We start from the raw sequence: 27,527 nt of genomic DNA, 5'->3' as shown, positions 1-27,527 counted from the left end.
ACTGTGTAAAATCCCCCCCCCCCCCCCACCCCAACAAGCAGTAGTCAACTATTTCAGCACCGTTTCACACTGCTCTGAGACAAGCAAGGCTACTTAATAAACATATGCATTTTAAAAGTTATTTTTATTAACCCTGCGTTATAATTGTATAAAAGCCCCTTAGATATTAATTTAGAATCCTCTAAATTTTATGGATCTGCCAGTATTTTCATTTAGAGATTCCGGTAAAGAAATGTGTATGTAGAGGGTTAACTTTCTTCACCAGTTCTCTTACCATTTGTACAGTTGTGTGGTTAGCATACCAGTTGGTGTAACTGTAATGTTAATTATCTTGAGAGGAATTTTGCTCTTCACTATCACAGTATTAAAAACTTTCAAATGCATTCATGAGTTAAATTGCTTTAGCCGACATGTTGCGGTTCATCTTTTTTTATTTATTTGTATTTTTTATTTCAGTTTTATTTAATTAACCAGGTAGGCAAGTTGAGAACAAGTTCTCATTTACAACTGCGACCTGGCCAAGATAAAGCAAAGCAGTTCGACACGTACAACAACACAGTTACACATGGAGTAAAAAAACATAGTCAATAATACAGTAGAAAAATGTGTCTATATACAATGTGAGCAAATGAGGTGAGATAAGGGAGGTAAAGGCAATAAATAGGCCATGGTGGCGAAATAAATACAATAAAGCAATTAAAACACTGGAATGGTAGATTTGACAGTAGATGAGTGTGCAAAGTAGAAATACTGGGGTGCAAAGGAGAAAAATAAATAAATAAATACATTAGGGGAAGAGGTAGTTGTTTGGGCTATTTATAAATGGGCTATGTGCAGTGATCTGTGAGCTGCTCTGACAATTGGTGCTTAAAGCTAGTGAGGGAGATAAGTGTTTCCAGTTTCAGAGATTTTTGTAGTTCATTCCAGTCATTGGCAGCAGAGAACTGGAAGGAGAGGCGGCCAAAGGAGGAATTGGCTTTGGGGGTGACAAGTGAGATATACCTGCTGGAACGCGTGCTACGGGTGGGTGCAGCTATGGTGACCAGCGAGCAGAGATGAGGCGGGACTTTACCTAGCAGGGTCTTGTAGATGACCTGGAGCCAGTGGGTTTGGTGACGAGTATGAAGCGAGGGCCAGCCAACGAGAGCGTACAGGTCACAGTGGTGGGTAGTATATGGGGCTTTGGTGACAAAACGGATGGCACTGTGATAAACTGCATCCAATTTGTTGAGTAGGGTGTTGGAGGCTATTTTGTAAATGACATCGCCGATGTCGAGGACGGCACCTCCATACCTTCAGGCTCTGATCAGGCCCTACACCCAAACAAGGGCACTGCGTTCATCCACCTCTGGCCTGCTGGCCCCCCTACCTCTGCGGAAGCACAGTAACCGCTCAGCCCAGTCAAAACTGTTCGCTGCTCTGGCACCCCAGTGGTGGAACAAGCTCCCTCACGACGCCAGGACAGCGGAGTCAATCACCACCCTCCGTAGACACCTGAAACCCCACCTCTTTAAGGAATACCTGGGATAGGATAAAGTAATCCTTCTACCCCCCCCCCCCCCCCCCAGAAAAAGATATAGATGTACTATTGTAAAGTGGTTGTTCCACTGGATATCATAAGGTGAATGCACCAATTTGTAAGTCGCTCTGGATAAGAGCGTCTGCGAAATGATGTAAATGTTAAATGTAAGATGGTCAGTTTTACGAGGGTATGTTTGGCAGCATGAGTGAAGGATGCTTTGTTGATGTGATGAAGGATTGACCCAATCTATAAGCCCAGGACAATAGTAAAACGGGCCATCAAGCGAAACAGACCAATGAAGCACGGGTAAACGGTCAGAGTAACTATGACTCTCTGAGGACTGGGTAGGGTGGGGGCCCACGCCCTCCTCTTCTCCCTTCCCTGGGCGCAGGGTTTTGGGCCAGGAGGGTGGTTTCGGCTCTTGCCAGAGCAAGGATCTCCAGGTCGCCTGGCTTGCGACTGACCTGCTCCATCCCCCCTTTCCCCGTTAGGCACGGCTGCATGGCGCACCCCCATTCCCCGTTAGGCACGACCGCATGGCGCACCCCCAATATCAAGGTGCACATTGGCCTATTTATATCATGAATATGAATTCGGAGGGCAGAAATTATTAAATGTTAAAGCATCTCACTAAAGGCGTCAGTCATAAAAAAGTTATACTTAAATCTGAACTAGTTGGAGATTATAAGAGTACATGGCCATAAAGGCTAGATCATTTTTCAAGATTTTCAAACATTCATAGACCAGCAGGGTAAAATAATATAAACTGTGGTTATAGAGGGTGCAACCGGTCAGCACCTTAAGAGTAAATAAATGCCGTTGGCTTTTCATAGCCGAGCATTCAGAGGTCAAGACAGCTTGTGCATGTGCGAGAGAGAAAGGATCGTAACACACAGTAACGTGTGGAATATAGCAATAAGAATGTCAGTTTAATATGCAGTGCAGATCACCTATTACCCTTCTCAGAGTTTTAAGAATTGTGTGTGTTCAGGTATCTGTGACATTGTGGCATTTAAAGCACATTGAAGATAGGCTATTGCTTCAAATCCTATTGCTTCTATCTGCTTGTGAGCAACTATTTCAGCACCATTTCATGCTGCTCTAAGGCAAGCATTGGGACTGGTCTTGATAAATCAATGAGATTTTTATTTTCACTGAATCTCCATTTGGGTATTGGTTAGACTACAATTAGGGTGTGGAAATGTTAGGATTATTTTGCTCTTAGTACTGTAGCCTACTCCCGACCGGTCACGTTGTACAGCGCCATATTTTTCTAACGGAAACCCTGAGGGTTTCGTTTTAAGTTTTTCTTGGAATAGAAACACCTTAATATTAATCAAATTTATTAAGCTAAATTTCTTAATCAATCCCATATACTATGTTCTAACAAAAGGATTTAAATTCTCTAGTACAGCAAATATTAAAGACTGTCAAATGCTTCTCAAAGATACCCTCTGGTGATCAGACTAGCACTAACTAGCATTAATGGCAACAATGGCTGACACTTAAATAATGTGCCAAGGTGTGCTGCAGTATGACAAAACTTTTACAGGAAGAACCACTGTACAGAAATGGTTTGTCGAGATTGGTGTGGAAGAACTTGACTGGCCTGAACAGAGCCCTGACCTCAACCCCATCGAACACCTTTGGGATGAATTGGAACGCCGACTGTGAGCCAGGCCTAATCGCCCAACATCAGTGCTGACCTCACTAATGATCTTGTGGCTGAATGGAAGCAAGTCCCCACAACAATGTTCCAACATCTAGTGGAAAGCCTTCCCAGAAGAGTGGAGGCTGTTATAGCAGCAAAAGGGGGACCAACTCAATATTAATTGCCCATGATTTTGTAATGAGAATTTAAAAGAGCAGGTGTCTACATACTTTTGGTCATGTAGTGTATGTGTAGGGGTAAAATGACTAGGCATTAGTATATAAGATAAACAGAGTAGCAGCAGTGTACAGTGCATTTGGAAAGTATTCAGACCCCTTGACTTTTTCCACATTTTGTACATTACAGCCTTATTCTAAAATTGATTAAATTGGTTTTTTTCCCCCTCATTAATCTACACACATCCCAGAATGACAATCCAAAAACAGATTTTTTGAAATTTGTAAAAAATAAACAGAAATATTACATTTATTCAGACCCTTTACTCTGTAATTTGTTGAAGCACCTTTGGCAGCGATTACAGCCTTGAGTCTTCTTAGGTATGATGCTACAATCTTGGCACACCTGTATTTGGGGAGTTGTCTGTCAGGTTGGATATGGAGCTTCGCTGCACAGCTATTTACAGGTCTCTCCAGAGGTGTTTGATCGGGTTCAAGTCCAGGCTCTGGCTGGGCCACTCACGGACATTCAGAGACTTGTCCCAGAGCCACTCCTGTGTTGTCTTGGCTGTGTGATGAGGCCCGTTGTCCTGTTGGAAGGTGAACCTTCACCCCAGTCAGAGGTCCTGAGCGCTCTGGAGCAGGTTTTCATCAAGGATCTCTCTGTACTTTGCTCCGTTCATCTTTCCCTTGATGCTGACTAGTCTCCCAGTCCCTGCCGCTGAAAGACATGATGCTGCCATCACCATGCTTCACCGTAGAGATGGTGCCAGGTTTCCTCCAGATGTGACGCTTGGCATTCAGGCCAAAGAGTTCAATCTTGGTTCGATCAGACCAGAGAATCTTGTTTCTCATGATCGGAGTCCTTTCTGTGCCTTTTGGCAAACTCCAAGCGGGCTGTCATGTACCTATTTCTAAGGAGTGGCTTCCGTCTGGCCACTCTACCATAAAGGCCTGATTGGTGGAGTGCTGCAGAGATGGTTGTCCTTCTGGAAGGTTCTCCCATCTCCACAGAGGAACTCTGAAGCTCTGCCTGAATGACCATTGGGTTCTTGGTCACCTCCCTGACCAAGGCCCTTCTCCCCCGATTGCTCAGTTTGGCCGGGTGGCCAGCTCTAGGAAAAATCTGGGTGGTTCCAAACTTCTTCCATTTTAAGAATGATGGAGGCCACTGTGTTCTTGGGGACCTTCAATGCTGCAGACATGTTTTGGTACCCTTCCCCAGATCTGTGCCTCTACACAGTTCTATCTCGGAGCTCTACTGACAATTCCTTCGACCTCATGGCTTGGTTTTTGCTCTGACATTCATTGTCAACTGTGGGACCTTATATAGATATGTGTGTCCCTTTCCAAATCATGTCCAATCAATTGAATTTACCAAAGGTGAACTCCAATAATGTTGTAGAAACATCTCAAGGATGATCAATGGAAACAGGATGCACCTGAGCTATATTTCGAGTCTCACAGCAAAGGGTCTGAATACTTATGTAAATAAGTTTATTTTTATTATTATTATTTTTTTTTCATTATGGGGTATTGTGTGTAGATTGATCAGGATTTTGTATTTAATCAATTTTAGAATAAGGCTGTAACGTAACAGTGTCGAAAAAGTCGAGGGGTCTGAATACTTTCCAAATGTACTGTATACGATTGTATGTTAAGTGAGTGTGTCAGTATAAATATATGTGCATATTATGTGTGTGAGCAAATGATGGAGTGAGTGAGTGTTTGTGTGTGTAGGGCCCTGTGAGTGTGCATAGCGATGGGGCACAGTTAAAATTGTCCAGGTAGTCATTTTGTTAGCTAAGGTGCCATCAGAAAGTATTCACGCCCCTTGACTTTTTCCACATTTTGTTGTGTTACAGCCTGAATTTGAATTGAGAATTTTTTTTGGCACTGGCCTACACACAATAGCCTATACATTTTATTAAAAATGAAAAGCTGAAATGACTTGAGTCAATAAGTATTCAACCCCATTGTTTTGGCAAGCCTAAACAAGTTCAGGAGTGAACATTTGCTTAAGTCACATAATAAGTTGCATGGACTCACTCTGGGTGCAATAATAGTGTTTAACATGATTTTTGAATGACTATCATCTCTGTACCCTGCACATACAATTATCTGTAAGGTCCCTCAGTCGAGCAGTGAATTTCAAACACAGATTCAACCACAAAGACCAGGGAGGTGTTTCAGTGCCTGGCAAAGGACACCTATTGGTAGTTGGGTAAAAATAAAATAAAAAGCAGACATTGAATATCCCTTTCGAGCATGGTGAAGTTATTAATTACGCTTTGGATGGTGTATAAATACACCGAGTCACTACAAAGATACAGGCATCCTTGTAATGTTTGGGGCAAAGCCAATACAACAAACTACTGAGTACCACTCTCCATATTTTCAAGCATAGTGGTGGCTGCATCATGTTATGGGTATGCTTGTCGTTGTTAAGAACTGAGCGGTTTTTAGTTTCTTAGCACAGGCAAAGTCTTGGAGGAAAATCTGGTTCAGTCTGCTTTCCACCAGACTCTGGGAGATGAGTTCACCTTTCAGAAGACAGTGAATGTTCCGGAGTGGTTTTGACTTACAGTTTTGACTTAAATCTGCTTGATAATCTATGGCAAGACTTGAAAATGGTTCTAGCAATGATCAACAACCAATTTGACAGAGCTTGAAGAATTTAAAAATGAATAATAGGCAAATTTTGTACAATCCCGGCATGCAAAGCTCTTAGAGACTTTCCCAGAAAGACTGACAGCTGTAATCACTGCCAAGGGTGATTTTAACATGTATTGACTCAGGGTTGTGAATACTTTATGTAAATTAGATTTTTGTATTTCATTTTCAGTAAATTAGCAAAAATGTCTGATCATGTTTTAGTTTTGAAATTAAGGGGTGTTGTGTGTAGGTGGGTGAAAATGAAATATATTTAATTCATTTTGAATGCAGGCTGTTAACACAACAAAATGTTGAAAAAGTCCAGGGGTACGAATACTTCCTGAAGGCACTGTATTTTTTGTTGCTATTTAGCAGTCTTATGGCTTGGGGATAGAAGATGTTCAGGAGCATGTTGGACAGACTTGATGCACCGGCGCTGCTTGCTGTGCGGAAGCAGACAGAACAGTTTATGGCTTGGGTGGCTGGACTCTTTAGTGCTTTTCCGGGCCTTCCTTTCACACTGCCTGATATAGGGGTCCTGGATGGCAGGGAGCTCGGCCCCAGTGATATACTGGGCTTTCCGCACCACTCTCTTTAGCGCCATGCAATTGAGGGCGGTGCTATTGCCATACCAATCAATGATGCAGCCAGTTATGATGCTCTCAATGGTACAGCTGTATAGTATTTTGGGGGGGATTTGAGGGCCCATGCCAAACCTTTTGAACATCCTGAAGGGGAAGAGGCGCTGTCGTGCCTTCACGACTGTGCAATTGTCCGTGTGGACCATTTTAAGTCCTTAGTTATTTGGACACCAAGGAACTTGAAGCTCTCGACCCGCTCCACTGTAGCCCCGTTTCCTGTAGTCCATGATAAGCTCTTTGTTCTTGCTGACATTTGAGGAAGATAGCCAGGTCACTGACCACCTCCCTGTATGCTGTCTGATCGTTGCTGGTGATCAAGCCTACCACTGTCGTGTTGTCAGCAATCTTGATGAATGTGTTGGAGTAGTGCTTGGCCACGCAGCCGTGGATGAACAGGGAGTATAGGAGAGGACTAATTTGTAAGACGCTCTGGATAAGAGCGTCTGCTAAATGACGTAAATGTAATGTAAATGTATGCATCAACACCCAGGTCAATCCACCCATGATTGTCCAGCGTTTTTGTAGTCCTGACTCTACTTCACATAGGTGTTGTAGGGATTTTAGCAGGTTTGGACAATCATGGACAGTGACCTGATTTGCATTTTTTGGGAAAGAGAGAATCCTATCTGTTTTCTGGGCGTGTGTGAGTTATTTACAGTGACATAGGCAACTTTCACAATAAGATACAGAAATAAATGTGTACATTGCATTTTTCTGGACAAACTTCAGTGAGGCTGAATTGTTGTTGTGTGTTGACTCCTGAAACACAGACACAAAGGTGGAGTTTGTGAATAGACACATTTTCTGTCTTTCATGGATCAATGTATAGCCTACATTCTATGAACTTGACAATGACATACTCAAGGGTTATCCGTGGAGCGGAAGGTGTCTGTTTGGCCATGGTTTCACGCTTGTGGCCATGCAGAGGAGGATGGGTTGGGTAGTCTAAGAGAAAATGGCATATAGGCAACACTAATATTAGTTCACACATTTGGTGCCTGTTGGATAGGACAGAATGTTACTATGCTAAACACAGAAGTGAAACATTTAGGGATTAACGAGTTTCAATAGCTATATACGCCCAATCTCATCTTTGAAAGCGAGCTAGCTAGCAAATTAAACATAATGATGTTTTGCCCTTATAACTTTATCTGAACTGTAGTTAGCACGTTTTGATATTTGCAGTATTTTGTATCACATTTACCAGCAAGCACATATTCCCTTTGACAGCTAGGTTTATTACTATAGGCACCTTACAGTTTTGGAGACACCTTGGTGTTTGATAACATAAAAGCGGTGCAGTCACGTTAGTACTGGTAAAGCAGTGATTTACTCACTGAGATATATATGAACTTGGCTACTTCATATGGATTCACTTCACCGCACTGTTACCTATACTATAGCTAGCTAAACTTGTTAATGACCCATAGGCCTACACTTGCTGCTATTGTAGCGCTTCCGTGCATAACATGTCTTCAGAAACGGGTATGTATCCCAGCTGTGCTGACATTTCACCTATCCACGTCTTCATCCACTTTTGATGTCACACGCTAGCTATCCAGCTAATGTTATCAATTTGAAGTTAACCATGAAGCTAGTCAACGTGTGCCTTGCCAGGCTGCATACTATAGCCAAGTGTACATCAGTAGCTCATCAGAATAATATTAGCTTTTTTTCTTACTCACCGTTTCAGTCAGACCATCCAACAGCTCCGGATTGAACTAAGTGCATTATAGACAGCAGTAAGATGTAGCACCAGGTTGTAAACAGGAAGTAATCAGTCCACACAAGCACAGTTGAAGTCGGAAGTTTACATACACCTTACATTTGAACTCAGTTTTTCCACAATTCCTGATATTAAATCCAAGTAAAAATTCCCTGTCTTAGGTCAGTTAGGATCACCACTGTCACATCCTGACCAGTATAGAGTATATTTGGTTATTGTAGTTTGGTCAGGATGTGGCAGAGGGTAGTTTATTTATGATTACAGGGTTTTTTGGTCACAGGTTTATGTTTGTATTTCTATGGGTAGGTTCTAGGTTAGTTTTCTATGTGTAGGTTGGGTGCTGGACTCTCAATTGGAGGCAGGTGTTTCTAGGTGGCTCTGATTGGGAGTCCTATAAGTAGGTGTGTGTTTTGTTTGTTCACTTGTGAGTAGTTGTATTTGCACTGCTGTTTGTCTAGCCTGCAAATCTGTTCGCTGTCGTTTTTGTTCATTTTGGTAGTGTTCTCTTGTTTTTTAATTAAAACCTTTTATGATGAACACTAACTCCGCTGCACCTTGGTCCACTCTCTTCATCGACAGTTGTGACAACCACTTTATTTTAAGAATGTGAAATGTCAGAATAATAGTAGAGAGAATGATTTATTTCAGCTTTTATTTCTTTATTCACATTCCCAGTGGGTCAGAAGTTTACATACACTCAATTAGTATTTGGTAGCATTGCCTTTAAATTGTTTAACTTGGGTCAAATGTTTTGGGTAGCCTTCCACAAGCTTCCCACAATAAGTTGGTTTGAATTTTGGCCCATTCCTCCTGACAGAGCTGGTGTAACTGAGTCAGGTTTGTAGGCCTTCTTGCTTGCACACACTTTTTCAGTTCTGCCCACAGATTTTCTGTAGAATTGAGGCCAGGGCTTTGTGATGGCCACTCCAACACCTTGACTTTGTTGTCCTTAAGCCATTTTGCCACAGCTTGGGGCCATTGTCCATTTGGAAGACCCATTTGCGACCAAGCTTTAACTTCCTGACTGTCTTGATGTTGCTTCAATATATCCACATAATGTTTCTGCCTCATGATGCCATCTATTTTGTGAAGTGCACCAGTCCCTCCTGCAGCAAAGCACCCCCACAACATGATGCTGCCACCCCCGTGCTTCACGGTTGGGATGGTGTTCTTCGGCTTGCAAGCCTCCCCCTTTTTCCTCCGAACATAACGATGTTCATTATGGCCAAACGGTTATATTTTTGTTTCATCAGACCAGAGGACATTTCTCCAAAAAGTACGATATTTGTCCCCATGTGCAGTTGCAAACCGTAGTCTGGCTTTTTTATGGCGGTTTTGGAGCAGTGGCTTCTTCCTTGCTGAATGGCCTTTTGAGTTATGTTGATATAGGACTTGTTTTACTGTGGATATATATACTTTAGTACCTGTTTCCTCCAGCATCTTCACAAGGTCCTTTGCTGTTGTTCTGGGATTGATTTGCACATTTCGCACCAAAGTACGTTCATTTCTAGGACACAGAACACGTCTCCTTCCTGAGCGGTATGACGGCTGCATGGTCCCATGGTGTTTATACTTGTGTACTATTGTTTGTACAGCTGAACGTGGTACCTTCAGGCGTTTGGAAATTGCTCCCAAGGATGAACAAGACTTGTAAATAATTGTTGGAAAAATGACTTGTGTCATGCACAAAGTACATGTCCTAACCGACTTGCAAAACTATAGTTTGTTAACAAGAAATTTGTAGTGGTTGAAAACGAGTTTTAATGACTCCAACCTAAGTGTCTGTAAACTTCCGACTTCAACTGTACATGTTTCATAGGTGGTTCCAAATTAACTAAAGCCAGCCCTCACAAGACGCGTATAGTCGGATCTAAATGTACATAATTTTATCAGGAAGCACACAACATGGATTTCTCTTTTCAAGCCCATACTTTGACTAAAACGATGACTTATTGACTTTTTTTGCAAAATCATGGGTAGGCTCTGGGAATAGTCTTTCAGCTGAAAAAAGTTGATTTTTGTTGGTGTGGCCATTTTATGAACTTCAATTATATGGCAACGGAATCAAACCAGAGACTCAGATTTTTCTCTTTAAAATGTATACCAAACAAAAAACTATTGATTCCAAATTGTAATAAACCATATAACTCTATGCACAGGAGGTTGTTTCCAACAGGAATGGGATAGATTAGCAGGCTCTGTTGCTGGCTGACTAATCACCTATTTTAACCCCGTTCCCCAATTTTAAAGAGCCCCTGTCGCCCCTGTTCACCCCCGTAGGCATCTATGGCTCCCTAGGCGGAGTGGTTAGGGAGGATTAACCTCTTACATCTAGACGTTCTGCTAGCGGAACACCTGCTCCAATATCCAATGATAGGCGTGGCGCGAATTACAAATTCCTCAAAAATACAAAAACTTCCATTTTTCAAACATATGACTATTTCACAGCATTTTAAAGACAAGACTCTCCTTTATCTAACCACACTGTCCGATTTCAAAAAGGCTTTACAGCGAAAGCAAAACATTAGATTATGTCAGCAGAGTACCAAGCCAGAAATAATCAGACACCCATTTTTCAAGCTAGCATATAATGTCACAAAAACCCAGAAGACAGCTAAATGCAGCACTAACCTTTGATCTTCATCAGATGACACACCTAGGACATTATGTTATACAATACATGCATGTTTTGTTCAATCAAGTTCATATTTGTATCAAAAAACAGCTTTTTACATTAGCATGTGACGTTCAGAACTAGCATACCCCCCGCAAACTTCCAGGGAATTTGCTAACAATTTACTAAATTACTCACGATAAACGTTCACAAAAAGCATAACAATTATTTTAAGAATTATAGATACAGAACTCCTCTATGCACTCGATATGTCCGATTTTAAAATAGCTTTTTGGTGAAAGCACATTTTGCAATATTCTAAGTACATAGCCCAGGCATCACGGGCTAGCTATTTAGACACCCGGCAGGTTTAGCCTTCACCAAAATCAGATTTACTATTATAAAAGTTTGATTACCTTTTGTTGTCTTCGTCAGAATGCACTCCCAGGACTGCTACTTCAATAACAAATGTTGGTTTGGTCCAAAATAATCCATCGTTATATCCAAATTGCGCCGTTTTGTTCGTGCGTTCCAGACATTATCTGAAAGGTTAAATAAGGGTTGCGCGCATGGCGCAATTCGTGACAAAAAAAATCTAAATATTCCATTACCGTACTTCGAAGCATGTCAACCGCTGTTTAAAATCCATTTTTACGCCATTTTTCTCGTAAAAAAGCGATAGAATTCCGACTGGGAATGTCCATTTAGCTAAACAGAGGAAAGTAAACAAAGCTTTCGGTCGACACGGGCACGAGCCTGAGTCTCACAGTACTGTAACCAGCCACTACCCAAACGCGCTACTTTTTTTCAGCCAGAGCCTGCAAAGCCACGATTCAGCTTTTTACCGCCTTCTGAGACCCTATGGCAGCCGTAGGAAGTGTCACGGGACAGCTAAGATCCTCACTCTTCAATAAACAGAGACAAGAAGAACGACACCTTGTCAGACAGGCCACTTCCTGAATGAAACCTTCTCAGATTCTGGGCTGCCATATGAGTTCTGTTATACTCACAGACACCATTCAAACAGTTTTAGAAACTTTAGGGTGTTTTCTATCCATATGTAATAAGTATATGCATATTCTAGTTACTGGGTAGGAGTGGTAACCAGATTAAATCGGGTACGTTTTTTATCCAGCCGTGAAAATACTGCCCCCTAGCCATAACAGGTTAAGAGTAGAATGTATCCCCCTGACTCAGAGGGGCTGTAATGGGTATGGTACCGTCATCTGCCCATGACCACATTTTCTGAGAGGGAGGTAGCTGCTTCACTCTCGACCATCACCGTGAGGTACCATATTGTGTTTTTGTGGCACAAGATAAATTAACATGACATTTTATAAACCTTCCCAGTTCGCTGGTGTAGACTAACGTGGTGTTATTCCATGGTGTTTGGTTTCTGATGGACTCTTCCACTTGAAGCTCCGTAGTATCCTTGAGGTTTCCTTGCGTCTATGTTTCTCAAGGATTTGTTTTGGATCGCAAACCACATTGTGCAGATTGATAACCTCAGTGTCTTGTAATGAGCTGCGGTATTTACATGTCTGGTTTCCAAGAGCTGTGGGCTAGTTTGTGCCCTTCACAGCTAATTCAATTGCTACTCAGATGTCCGCCTGGCCTATCGTGACTATAGAAAGAAAAAGAGGCTCAGACTTGTTTGCTTTCATAATTTAGGAAAGTAATCAAGCAGTAGACTTACCTCCAGAATTTGAATAATGATATGTAATGACCTTTTGAGTGGATTTGGGGTTGTTGATTCAAGGACTGTATGGTATCTGGCCTAGTTAACACAAATTTTCCATCCTGTAGGCAAGACAGCCATATAGAGCCCATATAACTTAGCTATCAAGAGTTAGTGATTTCAAAATTCCATTTTGGTTTTGTTAAAAGGACAATAGGACTAGGCCTGACCTATATACAGGTAAAGCTTGGTTATTCCCTCCTTGCTCAGCGGTAATACAAGCTTCTCAATAATGAGGTTGCAGAAATGCTCAGCTCTTTCTGGTGTCTGCACCATAATTCATGTGAATGAGTGAGATGCCATGCCATAAACAAAATCTAGCCTAAAAAGGTCCATAAAGGCATTAAGCATAACAGTGTGGGCCTATAAAGTTTGTTAATAGCAACTAATCTTCTGAATGTTGTAAATGTCATCATTCCTTGTGGCTTTTTATTGTGCCTGTAAGCTTCACAAATAATTTTATTTTCCTTGTGGTGAAAGCTCTTGGCAAGTCTCTTGTGTGTAACCAAAAATGTTTCACAAGTAGGTCTGAGCAGAGGAGAATTCATTTCTAGCCTAGCTAACTTCACACTGCTCGTCATGTATAGGACATTCCCTGAATTGATCATTGTAGATGGGTGAAGAATTTGCATGTATGGTGTGATATCAGATATCTGATATTTGCATTGTTGTCGTGATCCTTTAATGGGGCCTCAGAGTTGAATGCAAATCCCACCCCGGAATTATTCCAGGAAGAGGAGCTAGTGATCTTGTGGTGTGACAATAAGGAAACAGTGTGGATGAGTGGGAGGAGAGAACAGTGAACAAGAACAAGAAGAGGACAGATAATACAGTGCCTTCAGAAAGTATTCACACCCCTTGACTTTTCAAAATTTTGTTGTGTACAGCCTGAATTTAAAATGGATTAAATATAGCTTTTTTGTCACTGGCCTACACACAATACCCCATGATGCCAAAGTGGATTCATGTTTTTTTTTTATTATTACAAATTAATTAAACATGAAAAGGGGATGTCTTGAGTCTAAGTTTTGTTATGGCAAGCCTAAATATGTTGAGGAGTAACAATTTGCTTAACAAGTCACATAATAATTTGCATGGACTCCCACTGTGTGCGATAATAGTGTTTAAAGCTGCAATATGTAAATGTTTGGGCGACCTGTCCAAACTCAAATAGAAACGTATGTTATGGATCTGTCATTCTCATTGAAATCAAGAATAAGAAGTGGTATATCTTTTCTATGTGCGCTTTTTCTATGTTTCCCTTAAGTTTAGTTTTTTACTTTCAGTTTTGTACACTAGCTTCAAACATCTGAAAATAAAATATTTTTGGTTATGGAAAAGATATTTCACAGCGATGGTAGAATGATTCTCTACACTATTCTTGCTTATTTTGTCACATGAACTGAAATTAAGCGAATAATTAGAATTTTAGCATCCAGGAAATGGCGGCATGATTTCTGCATAGTGCATATTTAAGGTTTTTGAATGACTACCTCATCTCTGTACCCCTCACATACAATTATCTGTAAGGTCCTTCAATCAGGCAGTGAATTTCAAACAGATGAAACCACGAAGACCTGGGAGGTTTTGCAATGCCTCGTAAAGAAGGGCACCTATTGGTAGATGGATGCTGGTCTCACCCACTCTCTTACTCGAGGTGTGAAGAGAGGCGTTTCCTGTCTGTTATAGTGACTCTGCCCTCAGGTCGACTGGCCTGTTCTGAGGAGAATCAAGTAAAAAGCTCCATTCAAATCAAATGTATTTATATAGCCCTTCTTACATCAGCTGATATCACAAAGTGCTGTACAGAAACCCAGCCTAAAACCCCAAACAGCAAGCAATGCAGGTGTAGAAGCACGGTGGCTAGGAAAAACTCCCTAGAAAGGCCAAAACCTAGGAAGAAACCTAGAGAGGAACGAGGCAATGAGGGGTGGCCAGTCCTCTTCTGGCTGTGCCGGGTGGAGATTATAACAGCACATGGCCTAGATGTTCAAATGTTCATAAATGACCAGTGTTGTCAAATAATAATAATCATAGTAGTTGTCGAGGGTGCAACAAGTCAGTAACACAAGAGTAAGTGTCAGTTGCAGGGGAACACCCACTCACCTCTGAAATGTCAACCTCCATCTCATTTACTGCTGTTAAAATATCTGCAACCGCTAAACAACCCATCTATTCACTGGTCAACCTAATTTATGGAAGATTTGCATAACAGAGATGGGGAGCAGGAAGAGCTTGACTGTAACATTTAAGCTGAACTCTTACATCATTTTAGTGTTAAACCACAAAACAAGGCATACCGCTCCCATCACGCCTCTAAAACGTCAGCTGAGTTTAATCGATTAGCTGGAAACATATCACCTTGAGGGCTGTAAATCTTAGTCAATCCACAGTTTGCTAAGAGTTTCAGCTGCTCCCTCTCTACAGCCGTGGCCAAAAGTTTTGAGAATGACACAAATATACATTTTCACAAAGTCTGCTGCCTCAGTTTGTATGATGGCAATTTGCATATACTCCAGAATGTTATGAAGAGTGATCAGATGAATTGCAATTAATTGCAAAGTCCCTCTTTGCCATGCAAATGAACTGAATCCCCCAAAAACATTTCCACTGCATTTGTGATTCTCTCGTTAACACAGCAATGGTTAACTGCAAGGAAACACGTGCCGTCATCATTGCTTTGCACAAAAAGGGCTTCACAGGCAAGAATATTGCTGCCAGTAAGATTGCACCTAAATCAACCATTTATCGGATCATCAAGAACTTCAAGGAGAGCGGTTCAATTGTTGTGAAGAAGGCTTCATGGCACCCAAGAAACTCCAGCAAGTGCCAGGACCGTCTCCTAAAGTACCACCAGTACAGAGCTTGCTCAGGAATGGTAGCAGGCAGGTGTGAGTGCATCTGCACGCACAGTGAGGCGAAGACTTTTGGAGGATGGCCTGGTGTAAAGAAGGGCAGCAAAGAAGCCACTTCTCTCCAGGAAAAACATCAGGGACAGACTGATATTCTGCAAAAGGTACAGGGATTGGACTGCTGAGGACTGGGGTAAAGTCATTGTCTCTGATGAATCCCCTTTCAAGATTGTTTGGGGCATCCGGAAAAAAGCTTGTCCGGAGAAGACAAGGTGAGCGCTACCATTAGTCCTGTGTCATGCCAACAGTAAAGCATGCTGAGACCATTCATGTGTGGGGTTGCTTCTCAGCCAAGGGAGTGGGCTCACTCACAATTTTGCCTAAGAAAGAATGGTACCAACACATCCTCCGAGAGCAACTTCTCCCAACCTTCCAGGAACAGTTTGGGGACGAACAATGCATTTTCCAGCTTGATGGAGTACCTTGCCATAAGGCAAAAGGGATAACTAAGTGGCTCGGGGAACAAACATCAATATTTTGGGTCCATGGCCAGGAAACTCCCCAGACCTTAATCACATTGATAACTTGAGGTCAGTCCTCAAGAGGCGGGTGGACAAACAAAAACCCACAAATTCTGACAAACTCCAAGCATTGATTATGCAAGAATGGGCTGCCAATAGTCAGGATGTGGCCCAGAAGTTAATTGACAGCATGCCAGGGCGGATTGCAGAGGTCTTGAAAAAGAAGTGTCAACCCTGCAAATATTGACTCTTTGCATCAACTTCATGTAATTGTCAATAAAAACCTTTGACACTTATGAAATGCTTGTAATTATACTTCAGTATTCCATAGTAACATCTGACAAAAATATCTAAAGACACTGAAGCAGCAAACTTTGTGGAAATTAATATTTGTGTCATTCTCAAAACTTTTGGCCACGAGTGTAAGCTGTTAGAGATGGAGCTCATGTTTTCTAAGCAGATCGACTGTTTGGGTGTATGTAACTGATACAAAAGTGCAGAACAGGAATGCCTATTCAAAAAAGTTAAAGCCCAGTCAGGGTTGTACTTTGGTTTTGTGTCATCTATTCTCATGTTGAAGTTGAAGGTTTTCCCAAGGCCTCCGCTTGTGTTTTGCCCACAAACTTCCTTACCCTCCCAGCTTGTTGTAAATGATACATGCATGGAATGACACCGTAATGAGTATGGGACATGTTTAATCGCAACATACGTCATTTGTATCTCTCATTTCTAGGAAAAGCCTGATCATATTCTGGGTTGCCAAGGGCGCCACGGTTAAAGCTCCAGGGAACGACTTTTAAACTTAACCCCCCCAAAAATTAAGACATTGGGTCACAACTAGAAGTGATTCTTCTTCTGAGCCTATTCTTAAGAAACTAAAACAATGAAGTGCATTCCAAACATTCCAAGACAATGTCTATAAGGCTATAAGGTCTACAATGCTCTTGAGGTCTATGCCTAATACATCATTGAGGTGTAAAGCACACACACTTGTAGGCCTATCTCCCTGGATACCACCTCACTTGTTGCCAGGTTACCCGGGGAATGGTTGTGGGACATCAAATAACTGATTGATTGTACAGTGTCTTGTCATTTGAGTGCCGGGTTAGGTGCACACTCTGTCTTTGGTTATATAAATCTTTATTGCTGCAAGTTGTGAATTTCAAGTTGTGTAGCAAGGTTTTGTTTCTGTGTTACCCTGGTTACCTTGTCTGAGGACACTGCAACCCTGTAAAATTGAGACACACATTTCTATGTACATTTTATAAAAGAGTTAAGAAATCAATGTCTACGTGTGCAGAAACAAATAACTTTTGTATTGGTTCCTATTGTCTCATCTTGGAAAGAAACATAACAGTTCAAGTATCTTAACCACAGAAGCCTCAGTGAGACAGTTTTGTGATTTTGACGATTTTCAAGGATGTTTTTACAGCCCTAGACATATTTCCATGACGTGACTGAGCTCAATGAAATATCAGTCGTTTTAGGTAGTCCATTTTCAGATGTACTCTGAGATAGCAAAGCCACAACCTTTCAATGTGGATGCTGTCCCCTGTTTCCTCTTACATCTAGCGGAACACCTGCTCCAATATCCAATGATAGGCGTGGCGCGAATTACAAATTCCTAAAAAATCCCCAAACTTCAATTTTTCAAACATATGACTATTTTACACCATTTTAAAGACAAGACTCTCCTTTATCTAACCACACTGTCCGATTTCAAAAAGGCTTTACAGCGAAAGCAAAACATTAGATTATGTCAGCAGAGTACCCAGCCAGAAATAATCAGACACCCATTTTTCAAGCTAGCATATAATGTCACAAAAAACAAAACCACAGCTAAATGCAGCACTAACCTTTGATGATTTTCATCAGATGACACGCCTAGGACATTGTTATACAATACATGCATGTTTTGTTCAATCAAGTTCATATTTATATCAAAAAACAGCTTTTTACATTAGCATGTGAAGTTCAGAACTAGCATTCCCACCGAACACTTCCGGTGAATTTACTAAATTACTCACGATAAACGTTCACAAAAAACATAATTATTTAAAGAATTATAGATACAGAACTCCTTTATGCAATCGAGGTGTCCGATTTTAAAATAGCTTTTCGGTGAAAGCACATTTTGCAATATTCTGAGTAGATAGCTCGCCATCACAGGCTAGCTATTTTGACACCCACCAAGTTTGACCCCCACCAAACTCAGATTTACTATAAGAAAAATTGGATTACCTTTGCTGTTCTTCGTCAGAATGCACTCCCAGGACTTCTACTTCAATAACAAATGTTGGTTTAGTTCAAAATAATCCATCAAAATAATCCATAGTTATATCCAAATAGCGGCGTTTTGTTCGTGCGTTCAAAACACTATCCAACCGCTGTTTAAAATCAATTTTTATGCTATTCTTCTCGTAAAAAAGCGATAATATTCCGACCGGGAGTCGTTGTTTTCGTTCAAAGACGAAAGAATAACAACATGGTGTCGCCTCGTGCACGCGCCTCCAGTCTCTGTTCTCTGATCGACCACTATCTAAATGCGCTAGTGTTTTTCAGCCAGGGCCTGCAAAGACATCATTCAGCTTTTTGCCGCCTTCTGAGAGCCTATGGGAGCCGTAGGAAGTGTCACGTTACAGCAGAGATCCCCTGTTTTGGATAGAGATGATCAAGAAGGCCAGTGGTCAGAGAGGGCGCTTCCTGTTTGGCGCTTCCTATCCAAAGCTAATAATTATATGCATATTCTAGTTTCTGGGCAGGAGTAATAATCAGATTAAATCGGGTACGTTTTTTTATCCGGCCGTGAAAATACTGCCCCCTATCCATAACAGGTTAATTCAGTTTGCTCAGTTTTACCCTGTGTGCTCATTGCCTGTTACATCACGTTCATTTGGACAGAATGCAATCAGATTTATTCATAAAGCATTCGGGCAAGAAAGCTGATTTAATTATAGTGTGAAGTGAGCTTTATGATTGTGTTTGAAAGGTCTCTCTCATGGTTGTCTCTATATTACAGGTGAAGGATCTGACCAAGTTCCTGGATCCCAGTGGGCTGGGGGTGATCAGCTTTGAGGACTTCTATCGAGGAATCACGGCCATCAGCAATGGAAGTGAGTCAGAGGATCTTCCTTTCGAAGCTGGGATGACGATGATTACCATCATAGTTGGACTTTTATTTGGAAAATTAGACGGATGTGCTCTTGACTGACATGCCCCATTTTTGTCCTATTGTCTGGCATCTTTTGTCAATCCTAGGGCTGTGGTGGTCATGAAATTTTGTCAGCCGGTGATTGTCAAGCAAATAACTGCCTGTCTCACGGTAATTGACCGGTAATTAACATAAACACATTAAGCATCTCCTGGCATCGCCAACATGCCACTGATGCAGGCCTTTGGAACATCTACATTTTAAAAAGTAAAAAAGATATATGCTGTGTTCGATACTCATACTACCCACACTAACTGTACTATTTGTGTCGTGAATTGAGTTTATAGTATGCTTAATGGTCATAGTATGGATATAGTTAGTATGCCAAAAGTTCCCGGATGTCGTACTAAATTTGCCAAAATATGAAGTATACACGCAAAGGACACTATTTCTCTACTTTAGGGCCCATAATGCAATTCTTCAGGAAATGGTCGTGGCTTCACATCATTTTCAGATTTGAAGAAAATGGCGCAAGATATGCAGCCTAAGTCCAATGATAGCGGATACAAATTCATTGCTTTAACTAATTATGACAAATGTTAAGCAATGTAATAAAGTAATTCCTTTTCAAATAAGTTACCTTACACGTTATGTTGGCTGACAATTTGTTCGCTACGCTGTCCTTAACCTGTTAGGGCTAGGGGGCAGTATTGACACGGCCGGATAAAAAACGTACCCGATTTAATCTGGTTACTACTCCTGCCCAGTAACTAGAATATCTTTTTATTGAAGACTGAGGATCTTTGCCGTAACGTGACACTTCCTACGGCTCCCATAGGCTCTCAGAACCCGGGAAAAAGCTGAATGATATCGAGGCAGCCTCTGGCTGAAACACATTATCGCGTTTGGATAGTGGCTGGTCAGAGTACTCTGAGACTCACGCTCGTGCACGAGGGCACGAGATGTATTTATTTTCTCTCTCTTTGTACGTATACAGGCTTTCCCGGTCGGAATATTATCGCTTTTTTACGAGAAAAATGGCATAAAAATTGATTTTAAACAGCGGTTGACATGCTTCGAAGTACGGTAATGGAATATTTAGAATTTTTTTGTCACGAAATGCGCCATGCTCGTCACCCTTATTTACCCTTTCGGATAGTGTCTTGAACGCACAAACAAAACGCCGCTATTTGGATATAACAATGGATTATTTGGGACCAAACCAACATTTGTTATTGAAGTAGAAGTCCTGGGAGTGCATTCTGACGAAGAACAGCAAAGGTAATAACATTTTTCTTATAGTAAATCTGACTTTGGTGAGTGCTAAACTTGCTGGGTGTCTAAATAGCTAGCCCTGTGATGCCAGGCTATCTACTGAGAATATTTCAAAATGTGCTTTCACCGAAAAGCTATTTTAAAATCGGACATATCGAGTGCATAGAGGAGTTCTGTATCTATAATTCTTAAAATAATTGTTATGCTTTTTGTGAACGTTTATCGTGAGTAATTTAGTAAATTCACCGGCAGTGTTCGGTGGGAATGCTAGTCACATGCTAGTCACATGCTAATGTAAAAAGCTGGTTTTTGATATAAATATGAACTTGATTGAACAAAACATGCATGTATAGTATAACATAATGTCCTAGGGTTGTCATCTGATGAAGATCACCAAAGGTTAGTGCTGCATTTAGCTGTGGTTTGGGTTTATGTGACATTATATGCTAGCTTGAAAAATGGGTGTCTGATTATTTCTGGCTGGGTACTCTGCTGACATAATCTAATGTTTTGCTTTCGTTGTAAAGCCTTTTTGAAATCGGACAGTGTGGTTAGATTAACGAGAGTCTTGTCTTTAAAATGGTGTAAAATAGTCATATGTTTGAAAAATTGAAGTTTTAGCATTTTTTAGGTATTTGAATAACGCGCCACGGGATTACACTGGCTGTTGAGTAGGTGGGACGCAAGCGTCCCACCTAGCCCATAGAAGTTAAGAGCCACATAGCATATCATTACAGCATGTCCAGTATGTATGTTAGCTAGCTACCTAACGTTAGTTGGCTACTTATACATCAAACTTGCCAATATATTAACTATAGGCAAACTAACTACCCAATGTTTATTGACTTGATTATTCACATCATTCTTAGGTAAATGGTATAGTCGATGTGCGTTCTCAATGGACATTCGGGTGCTTTCGTAGATTCGCTTATCTTAAATAAGCATGCCCCATTCAAAAAAATGTAGAACCAGGAACAGATATTGCCCTTGGTTCACTCCAGACCTGACCGCCCTTGACCAGCACAAAAACATCCTGTGGCGTACTGCATTAGCATCGAATAGCCCCCGTGATATGCAACTTTTCAGGGAAGTTAGGAACCAATATACACAGGCAGTTAGGAAAGCTAATGCTAGCTTTTTCAAACAGAAATTTGCTTCCTGTTGCACAAGTTCAAAAAAGTTCTGGAACACTGTAAAGTCCATGGAGAATAAGAGCACCTCCTCCCAGCTGCCCACTGCACTGAGGCTAGGAAACACAGTCACCACCGATAAATCCACTATAATTGAGAATTTCAACAAGCATTGTTCTACGGCTGGGCATGCTTTCCACCTGGCTACCCCTACCCCGGTCAACAGCCCTGCACCCCCTACAGCAACTCGCCCAAGCCTTCCCCATTTCTCCTTCTCCCAAATCCAGTCAGCTGACATTCTGAAAGAGCTGCAAAATCTGGACCCCTACAAATCAGCTGGGCTAGACAATCTGGACCCTTTCTTTCTAAAATTATCTGACAAAATTGTTGCAACCCCTATTACTAGCCTGTTCAACCTCTCTTTCGTATCGTCTGAGATTCCCAAAGATTGGAAAGCTGCCGCGATCATCACCCTCTTCAAAGGTGGAGACACTCTAGACCCAAACTGCTACAGACCTATATCTATCCTACCCTGCCTTTCTAAGGTCTTCGAAAGCCAAGTTAACATTCAGATGTCAGAAATAATGTTCCCATGTTCATATTTTTGGAGAAAAAGGTTTTGGCGGCAAGAGTCTCTGTCTACACCAAGCACATTCCTTTCCCAATACTGAAGGGCAGGAAAGGCCCTTTTGCAACACACAATATATGACCGGATGTTAAGGTGTCAGGGGAGAGGGGGGGGGGGGGGGGGGGGCTGGCTGGCTGGCTGGCTGGCTGGCTGGCTGGCTGGCTGGCTATCTGTCAGCCATTTGCCAAGCTGATCTGGCACTTTCGATCCTCACCCAGGAGAGAGTCATGACACTATAGAATGCTGATCCTCCTCTTTTCAGTAGAGGTATTCGCTCTGTTTTCTCACGCAATTGCATAGCCTATAGAAATGTTGCGCAACATCAGCTAATAGTCTCTCATGAAGTGTTTGATTTAGAGTTTCTAAACATTTGCATTGATGTCAGATTGATTAGAGGGACAATAGAGTGTGGGGTACCAGGCAATTAGCAAGTTTGGTATGCTTCTAATCACATTCAGCAGCATCAGAGCTTGGAGAAGCCGAATTACCGTGACTAAGCGGTCACGTGGAATTTGACTGCCGTCATGACTTGTGACCACCGGTGTGGTGGTAATACGGTCACTGTAACAGCCCTAGTCAATCCGTAAGTATCTGTATTGTTGACCGACTCTAATACACCATTTAAACTATTTGCAATTTCTATCAACTCACTAAGTCTGCTACTTCTAACAATATGGAGAGCAACGTCAAGTGACCAACATGACGACCAGGAATACGACAAACCCGAAGCGGATCCTCTGTTTGGCCTACCACCCAGGACAATGGACGGATCCCAGCCGGCGAGCCAAAACAACGGCGCCGCAGAAGGGGCAGACGGAGCGGTCTTATGGTCAGGCTACGTAGACGGGCACATCGTGCACCCCTCCCGAGCATACTACTCGCCAATGTCCAGTCTCTTGACAACAAGGTAGACGAAATCCGAGCAAGGGTTGCCTTCCAGAGAGACATCAGAGACTTTTGTTCACCTGACTTAGAATTCCTCACTATCAAATGCCGACCGCATCTCCAAAGAGAATTCTCTTTGATTATAATCACAGCCGTGTATATCCCCCCCCAAGCAGACACATCGACGGCCCTGAAAGAACTTCATTGGACTCTATGTGAACTGGAAACCACATATCCTGAGGCTGCATTTATTGTAGCCAGGGATTTTAACAAGGCTAATCTGAAAACAAGGCTCCCCAAATTCTATCAGCATAACGGTTGTGCTACCAGGGCTGGTAAAACCCTGGATCATTGTTATTCTAACTTCCGCGACGCATATAAGGCCCTCCCCCGCCCTCCCTTTGGAAAAGCTGACCACGACTCCATTTTGTTGCTGCCAGCCAATAGACGGAAACTAAAACAGGAAGCTCCCGCCCTCAGGTCTGTTCAACGCTGGTCCGACCAATCGGATTCCGCGCTTCAAGATTGCTTCGATCACGTGGACTGGGATATGTTCCGCATTGCTGCGAACAACAACATTGACGAATACGCTGACTCAGTGTGCGAGTTCATTAACCTGTTAGGGCTAGGGGGCAGTATTTACACGGCCGGATAAAAAACGTACCCGATTTAATCTGGTTATTACTACTGCCCAGAAACTAGAATATGCATATAATTATTGGCTTTGGATAGAAAACAACCTAACGTTTGAATGGTGTCTGAGTATAACAGAACTCATATGGCAGGCAAAAACCTGAGAAGATTCTGTAAAGGAAGTGCCCTCTCTGACCATTCCTTGGGCTTCTTGACAATTTTTATTGAAAACTTAGGATCTTTGCTGTAACGTGACACTTCCTACGGCTCTCAGAACCCGGGAAAAAGCTGAATGATGTCGAGGCAGCCCCTGGCTGAAAAACATTAGCGCCTTTGGTAAGTGGTCTATCAGAGGACAATGAGACTGAGGCGCGTGCACGAGGCGACCCCATGTTTTTATTTTCTCTCTCTTTGTACTAAAACACAGATTCCCGGTCGGAATATTATCGCTTTTTTACGAGAAAAATGGCATAAAAATTGATTTTAAACAGCGGTTGACATGCTTCGAAGTACGGTAATGGAATATTTAGAAACGTTTTGTCACGAAACGCATCGGGCGCGTCACCCTTCTCTACCATTCGGATAGTGTCTTGGACGCACGAACAAAACGCCGCTATTCGGATATAACGATGGATTATTTTGGACCAAACCAACATTTGTTATTGAAGTGGCAGTCCTGGGAGTGCATTCTGTTGAAGACAACAAAAGGTAATCAAACTTTTATAATAGTAAATCTGATATTGGTGAGTGCTAAACTTGCCGGGTGTCTAAATAGCTAGCCCGTGATGGCTGGGCTATGTACTTAGAATATTGCAAAATGTGCTTTCACCAAAAGCTATTTTAAAATCGGACATATCGAGTGCATAGAGGAGTTCTGTATCTATAATTCTTAAAATAATTGTTATGCTTTTTGTGAACGTTTATCGTGAGTAATTTAGTAAATTATTTGCAAATTCCTCCGGAAGTATGCTAGTTCTGAACGTCACATGCTAATGTAAAAAGCTGTTTTTTGATATAAATATGAACTTGATTGAACAAAACATGCATGTATTGTATAACATAATGTCCTAGGTGTGTCATCTGATGAAGATCATCAAAGGTTAGTGCTGCATTTAGCTGTCTTCTGGGTTTTTGTGACATTATATGCTAGCTTGAAAAATGGGTGTCTGATTATTTCTGGCTTGGTACTCTGCTGACATAATCTAATGTTTTTCTTTCGTTGTAAAGCCTTTTTGAAATCGGACAGTGTGGTTAGATAAAGGAGAGTCTTGTTTTTAAAATGCTGTAAAATAGTCATATGTTTGAAAAATTGAAGTTTTCGGATTTTCGAGGAGTTTGTATTTCGCGCCACGCCCAATCATTGGATATTGGAGCGGTGTTCCGCTAGCGGAACGTCTAGATGTAAGAGATTAACCACCTCGTGCGTTTCCGTCTGTAGATTAGTGGGGTTCCGTGTGGTAGAGGGGACCAATCCAATTGGCAAAATAGTTATAGTTATAGTGGCCCAAGAAAATTGTCCGACAGACCTATTCAGATAGCAGCTGATAAGACAGCTAACGATTAGCGGGCCGCAGATGGGCGTTCAGGTTACATCGCGACGGAGGGGCCAGTTGGATAACTCCCTCAGGCAGATAACGTCGGTAGTCCAGTCGTGAAGGCCCTGTGGGGCTCCGCATCGGCAGTAAAATGGGTCCGGATAGGTGATTGTTGCCCAGGAGTGACTGATGGAACTCTTCAGCTGGCTAGCTCTGGAATAATTGATGTTTGCTCTGGGACCGACGTTAGCCAATAGTCACTCGGATAGCAGCTAGCTAGCTGCAAGATCCAGGTGTAAATGTCCAGAGCTTGCGATAGAAATCCGGGGATATGGAGAGAAAAATAGGTTCGTTATGCTCTGGTCTGAGTCGCGTTGTGCAAAACTGCCGATAGCTATTCGAGCTTAGGGATAGCTGATGACCGCCAACCGGTGAATGATTGATGCAGTAGATGGTATAGCGTACAGTATATACATATGAGATGAGTAATATAGGGTATGTAAACATTATATAAAGTGGCATTGTTTAAAGTGGCTAGTGATACATTTATTACATCAATTTCCATTATTAAAGTGGCTAGAGTTGAGTCAGTATGTTGGCAGCAGCCACTCAATGTTAGTGATGGCTGTTTAACAGTCTGATGGCTTTGAGATAGAAGCTGTTTTTCAGTCTCTCGGTCCCAGCTTTGATGCACCTGTACTGACCTCGTCTTCTGGATGATAGCGGGGTGAACAGGCAGTGACATGGGGGGTTGTTGTCCTTGATGATCTTTTTGGCCTTCCTGTGACATCAGGTGCTGTAGGTGTCCTGGAGGGCAGGTAGTTTGCCCCCGGGGATGTGTTGTGTCAACCGCACCACCCTCTGGAGAGCCCTGTGGTTGTGGGCGGTGCAGTTGCCATACCAGGCAGCGATACAGCCCGACAGGATGCTCTCGATTGTGCATCTGTAAAAGTTTGTGAGAGTTTTAGGTGACAAGCCAAATTTCTTCAGCCTCCAAAGGACATCCATCCAACTTGACACCAGAGTATGTGAGTGGAGCGTAGTAGGCGCGTAGCAGAGCGTGCCTAATTTGACTGGAGCGCGGAGCAAGTTTCCAAACGCGTCAGCCTTCTCTCCTGTTCCAATTTTACTCCAGTAGTGCTCATTCCACAAGCTCAGGGCATGACTGGCCCAGCATGCATTTGTAGGCTACTTGTGTGCTGCTATAGCCCCTTGCTTTAGCTATTGTCATGGAGGTCTCTAAATATTTTCATAAAAAACTGATAAAAAAACATAGGCGCAAAATCAAGGTGACTTACAGAGATGAGGACAAAGAGAGGGAGTGTGGTGATTTAAAATCCACAACTAAAGAATCATTGTGGAATCTGAAAACTAAAGACACGTATCCCAAAAGGATGATGGTGTACTACGTGCACATGCTAACAGAAAGGAATCAGGTGGGTAGCTAGCTAAGTGTGTCATTGTAACAAAGTATTTCTAAACTAAAAATCCGATCTCTTAAAGTTTTGTTCATTTTCGTTCTATTATCTATACAATAGGCTAACTAGCATTGATTCTGGCCCAATATGCCTGATATATTACCTCTCAAGGAACATTCTGTTTTGATAGGATTATTTTGTATAAAAACCTTTAGGCCTACCTAAAGAAAAAGAAAAAAAACTCCATATCCCTGCCCAACCTTGCAAGAGTGGGTCTACGGGTGTTTAGCTTCCCCAGTGGCTCTGCAAGCACGGAGAGGGTATTCTCCACTGCTGGACTGCTCTCCAGGCACCATCGCATGAGCCCGAATCAAATTAAATGAAATCAAAATGTATTTGTCACCTGCTCTGAAAACAACAGGTGTAGACCTTACAGTGAAATGCTTACTTACAAGTCCTAACCAACAGTGCAATTTTTAACCTGTTGGGGCTAGGGCTAGCCTTAATCCCCCAGTTGGGATTGCTAGCAAGGCGGGAAATTCAAAACCTCAAAAATCTAATAATTTCAATTTCTCAAACAATCAACTATTTTACACCATTTAAAAGATAAACATCTCCTTAACCTCTTGGGGCTAGGTGGGACGCTAGCGTGCCACCCGTGGTGCACTCCATCAACAGCAGGTGCATTTCAAGAGCGGCAAATTTGAATCCAAATAAATGTCAAAATTCAAATTTTTCAAAAATACAACTATGTTACACCATTTGAAAGATAAACA

The 27,527-nt window shown here is 42.0% G+C and overlaps 1 protein-coding gene across 1 annotated transcript in view; it reads left to right on the top strand.

The window, feature by feature from the left end:
* LOC106578252 (rab11 family-interacting protein 3) overlaps window positions 1-27,527 on the top strand; it is a 137,692-nt gene that overhangs the window by 9,011 nt on the left and 101,154 nt on the right. Inside the window, exon 2 of the mRNA XM_014156909.3 lies at window positions 19,116-19,209. Within this exon, the coding sequence (XP_014012384.1) occupies window positions 19,116-19,209 (94 nt within the window). The remainder of the gene's footprint in view (window positions 1-19,115; window positions 19,210-27,527) is intronic.

This window comes from Salmo salar, chromosome 19, assembly GCF_965601325.2.
Source record: "Salmo salar chromosome 19, fSalSal1, whole genome shotgun sequence".
Classification (NCBI taxonomy): Eukaryota; Metazoa; Chordata; class Actinopteri; order Salmoniformes; family Salmonidae; genus Salmo; species Salmo salar.
The sequence above is the reverse complement of the archived record's forward strand: the minus strand, read 5'-3'. Positions and strand labels throughout refer to the sequence as shown.